Source organism: Myotis lucifugus, unplaced genomic scaffold (assembly GCF_000147115.1).
Source record: "Myotis lucifugus unplaced genomic scaffold, Myoluc2.0 scaffold_845, whole genome shotgun sequence".
Lineage (NCBI taxonomy): Eukaryota > Metazoa > Chordata > Mammalia > Chiroptera > Vespertilionidae > Myotis > Myotis lucifugus.
In genome coordinates, this window is record NW_005871893.1 from 81319 (window position 1) to 85801 (window position 4483).

A 4483-nucleotide genomic window follows, 5' to 3' on the forward strand; every position below is an offset into this window, starting at 1 on the left:
CCCGGCGTCCAGGCTTGCCTCTGCATGTCGCCCACTGACCACTGACTCAGCCTGCAGTGATGTGGCTGTTACTTTCAGGCGCCCAGTACCCAGCAAACATCTCCATTAAGTAGTGAATCTGCTGCGAGCAGGCAGCTAAACCTACCAAGTTAGGGAGACAGCTGATTTGAGGCCAGATCCCAGGTCAATCAGCCTATTTCATCAAATGAAAAGGAAGATAGTCACAGAGCTGACCGCAGAATTGAGGACTCAGCAAGGAGGTGCGTGCCAAGCATCGTGCGTGTCCAGTGAGGCCAAGTGGACGCAGATGGTAGCCCTGGGTCCCTAACCCTCATCTCTCATCCCAATGGGGCTATGGCATTTTCACCGAGGGCATGGCTATCATGACAGGAAGATACTAATCACTCAGGAACTGTCTCTTCTGGTTTAACCCCACTTTTGCCTTGGGCCCAACCAGATCGCTATCACACCCTCAAGTCTGACACGAGGGTGGGTGCTTTGCACTGGCCTCTCCCTGAAGGTCCTGCCTCAGCAGGGCAAAGCCATTTGTACCGAGTTGGCCTTTGGACCACCCCACTCAGCTCCAGGCAGCAGGGGAGTCTGTAGGCAGAAGGCTGGGCAGTGAGCTTGGACTGGGGCAGATAAAGGTCAGGAGAGTCCCAAGCAGGGGCACCCAAGGTGAAAGGGAGGTGAAGGTGGAGAAAACCGGGGGGTTGGAGTCGGGGGGACGTCTCTCAAACCAAGCCCACCAGCCACGGACCTTTGGTGCTTCCCATTCAGGGAGGTGGGAGTGAGGTGGGGACAAGGCAGGTGCACAGCGTTCGAGTTAAGCTACAGGGGGGCCAAAAGCAGGAGACACAGTGCTGCCCAGCAGGGGAGATGGGTGTCCTTTTCTGTTATGTCAAAACATACGCAAACCTTCCTGCAGCCCAAGGGCCCGGAACACAGTGATCGTGTGTCCTCCATGTGCACAAGTGGGAAGCTGAGGCTCGGACAGAGGGGCGGTGACACCCAAGGTCATTCAGCAGATCTGCTTCCCGCCTCAAACTCACTGGCCATAACAGGCCGTCTCCCTCCAGAGCAGGGGCAGGCACTGGCAGTAACAACATGAGTGTGAAGAATACGTGACTGGGCTCTGAGTGTGACTTGGTGTGGGGCCGTGGGCCTCATTTACTCCATCTGCACAGTGAATGGAGTAAGAAGCTCTAGGCCTAGGAGGCAGTGTAACAGACATCCATGCTTGAACCAGCCAGCCTGGACAGTGACAAACAGTGACACAGGCAGGGATAGCTCCGTCCATCTCTTTTATCAGGGTCGGGGGTCACAGTTCTCATACCAAAGCCCAACTCCCATTATTTGCAGAGCATCAGGGTCTTCTTAGTAAGGGCAGGGAGGGACCAGCTGTAAGACACGCACTTACACGGGGTGGTTAAACACTGAAACAGGACCCCATTCTCTCCCAAGCTGGTACGCGACCCCTCTTGCTGCCTCCAAGTCTCATCCAACTCTGCCCACCATGTTGGACGGCAGCCTTGCAGAGACAAGAGATGGCCAGAAAGCCCTCGGAGAGGCCCAGGCCCGTTAGGCCGCCTCTGGAGTATGGCCTGTGAGGCAAGTGGCCCCACTGAGTCTGAAAAGCAATGTATCACTTTCGCAGCTTCCGGCACCTGAGGAGGAAAGGAAGGGGATTCTGTTCATGCTGCCACGGCTCAGCATCTGCTCCTCTGGACTCATCCCGTTACCGTCTGCGAACCTCATTCTTTCCTAACATTCCAAAGACACCCCAACTGGCCTCGCCCACGTGACGCCACTCGTGGCCTCACTCTGCAAGGGATGGGTCGTGAGAAGCCCTCGACGAGAGTGAACAAGGGTTACACTATGTCCCCTGGCCTCTCAGAGCCCATGAGTGGGACAGATGTCTACCAGAGTGGCTTCTGGGAAGGCCCAGAGCACTGCAAACTGGAAAGCTGTCTCAGGTCTACTTCAGGCAGACGGCACCTCCTCCAGGACATCTCTGACCTCTCAAAAGACGATGCCAGGTGCGCCTGACCACAGGCCTTGCTGGCCTCTGCTGGCATCAGTGTCCTTGTGCCGGGCTTCTGCCCTGGAATGTGAGCCTTGTTTATGCTGATCCCAGTGCCAGCAGACACTTGGTAAATATTTGTTCAACCCATTCAACAGCTTCCCCTTCCCTGGCTCTTACCCCACTGGCAGGCTCACCCTGGACCTGCTCCAAGGCAGGGCCTTGATGGCTTCCCAAACAACTGCCACCCCACAACTCCTCACCTGCAGGTGTCTGGGTTGACCTCTAAGCCCCGCCCTTGGCAACGGAAGAAGCTGCGGCGTCGGCAGCGGCAGCGGCAGGTCCTGGGGTCAGGGCGCTGGTGGCGCTGGGTACAGCGTGGGCAGAGGGGCCTGGGGCTGGAGTGGGATGGGTGATGTCAGCTTGGGAGTGTGCTCCGGGGGCAGGGCCCCAGCCCGGAACAGAGCGGGGCTGGGGATGGTGGTGGGGAGTGTCAGCCCTAGGAGGAGAAGCAACATGTCTGGGGCGGGAAGAGTCTTCCCTGGAGGGAGCTGGGGTTGGGTCAGAGCACACACACTGGGGAGCAGAGGAAAAGGGGGGCGGGGGACACAAGTGGGAGGAAAAAGAGGGGAGTGGGCCACAGCTTCCTGACACACTTGCACAGCCCTTGCCCCACCCACACGTTGTATCCTGGGCACTGGGCCTGGGTTCCAACCCCACCTCAACAGGAGCCCAAGAGACTCACCTGTCTGGCTTCACAGCACTCTCCCTTTTTTTTGGTCTGAAAGAGAGACCGACAGAAACAAGGAGGAGGAGGATCAGGAAAGCCAAGCATCCTACTCTCTTGCCCAGACCCCAGGCATGCCCGGCTCCACTCAGAAACCTGGTCCCCGTGGCGGGGTACCACCACGCCCACGCCCCCCACGCCTGGTCTCTGCAAGCTCAGAAGTGGGCCTGGCTGGCACCTGCATTCACACTGGCTGTGTTCTTCCAGGGACATTTCCCCCAGCTGACTGCTCGGATACCGGATCATGAGGATCTGTGTTCGGGAGAACAGGGAGAGAGAGAGAGACAAAGAGAGAGGAAGAGAAGAAGAGGACACTCCATGGGCAGGAAGGAGAACCTGCCAGGGCCCTGGCTGCCATCCCGTCAGCCCCGAGCACCAGCATCCACCCCCAGCCAGGCACACTCTACCTGCCCCAGTACCTGCATTCGGACTTGGTGCTGCCCAGTGGGCACGCATTCCAGGCCATCGTCAGGGCAGCAGCCGCCACAGCGCTGCACAGTCACACAGCTGGGTACCAGTTGTTTGGCCACAGTGCCCATGAGCTCCAAAGTTAGGGGCACCACCACCTCCCGCGGCTGGCAGGTGGCACGAGCGTACACATCTATCCATGACACCACTGGGGACAGATGCATCGGGGTTACGTCCCCACTGGGCTTCCTGCAGCTGCTCCCTAGTTCCCGTGTCACAGCCTCCCTCCGCTGCCCCCACTTCTGCCCTCCCAACCTGTTCACCCAGAACCCAGGAACCCCACTTCCTCAATTTCCACTTCTGTGAAATGGGCAGAAGAGTTTGCACCTTACAGAACAGCGATTAACCAAGACGATGAGCACACAGCGCACCTTAGTGCTGGCCAGTGCGAAGCTGCTACTATTACCTTTCTTCTGGTGGCCAGGGGCATCAGGCTGGGAGCCGGGCGCCTGCGGGAGAGAGGAGACCGGGACCCGAGGGGCACCCTAGTTAGGGCCACACCGTCCCCAGGGCTCTGCCCTTGCAGTCGGGAGGCTTCAACTCCTCGCTGACATTTCTCCAGATGGCTCTACTCCCGAGTCCACTCTAGCTCTACCTGTCCCTCCTGGCCACCTGGGGCCTGCCCTGGCCATGCCCCGCCAGGCGTGCTCTGCCAGCGGAGGCCTCTCTCCACGCCTGGGGACCAGGCTTGTTCTGGAGGCCGCAGGTCAGAAGGGGGCACACTGGGCACCGAACCAGGTCGCACAGACACCGAGGCAGCTCCGCCCCCCAGCTGCGCCCAGGGAATGGGGTGGGGCAGGGGAGTGGCCCCAGGGATGGGCCGGGAGGCCAGTGGGGAGGAACACCTCCCAGGGGATGCCGGCCCGACTCCCGCGACGTCTGATCCGCGAGTACCCTCGGCCGAGGCCGCTTCTCGCCTCCCCACTTCCGCCAACCTTGAGAAGGGCACGGCGGGCGGGCGGGATGTCGGGACGCACGTACCTGGGCGTGGGCCAGCTGCAGGAGCGCCGCGAGCAGCAGGCGGCGGATCAGGGGGCCCATGGTGCCCACAGGGGCCACGGGCCTTGGGGCTCCCGCATCGCCCTAGCCCGGCGGCGCCGGGGGCGGCGGCAGCCAGAGTCCCCATGACGCGGGCCGTGCCGGGTCGTACGGGGGCCTGTGCGCGGGGGGGGCTCCTCCACGGCCCCCTCCAGAGCCCTGGTCGC

The 4483-nt window shown here is 60.8% G+C and overlaps 1 protein-coding gene across 2 annotated transcripts; it reads right to left on the reverse strand.

The window, feature by feature from the left end:
- Positions 1–1287: 1287 nt before the first annotated feature.
- VEGFB (vascular endothelial growth factor B) lies at positions 1288–4479 on the reverse strand. 2 transcript variants are annotated; one of them, XM_006106549.3, is made up of 7 exons: positions 4260–4479; positions 3685–3727; positions 3230–3426; positions 2989–3062; positions 2769–2804; positions 2287–2421; positions 1288–1667 (listed from the first exon to the last, which is right to left on the reverse strand). In XM_006106549.3, the coding sequence occupies exons 1-7, from the start codon at positions 4317–4319 to the stop codon at positions 1646–1648; spliced, it is 567 nt and encodes a 188-aa protein (XP_006106611.1). In that variant the 5' UTR covers positions 4320–4479; the 3' UTR covers positions 1288–1645. The 2 variants fall into 2 exon arrangements, with proteins under 2 accessions (XP_006106611.1, XP_006106610.1); XM_006106548.3 differs by having other exon boundaries at positions 2287–2522.
- Positions 4480–4483: the final 4 nt, after the last annotated feature.

What these genes read in the sequence shown, in the direction of transcription:
- VEGFB (XM_006106548.3), bottom strand. Translation starts at nt 4,319, where the DNA reads ATGGGCCCCCTGATCCGCCGCCTGCTGCTCGCGGCGCTCCTGCAGCTG. An exon ending in AGCACCAAGTCCGAATGCAG is followed by an intron (nt 3,063 to 3,229) that starts GTACTGGGGCAG and finishes TCCCGAACACAG; the next exon opens with ATCCTCATGATCCGGTATCC. An exon ending in CACAGCCAGTGTGAATGCAG is followed by an intron (nt 2,805 to 2,988) that starts GTGCCAGCCAGG and finishes TCTCTCTTTCAG; the next exon opens with ACCAAAAAAAAGGGAGAGTG.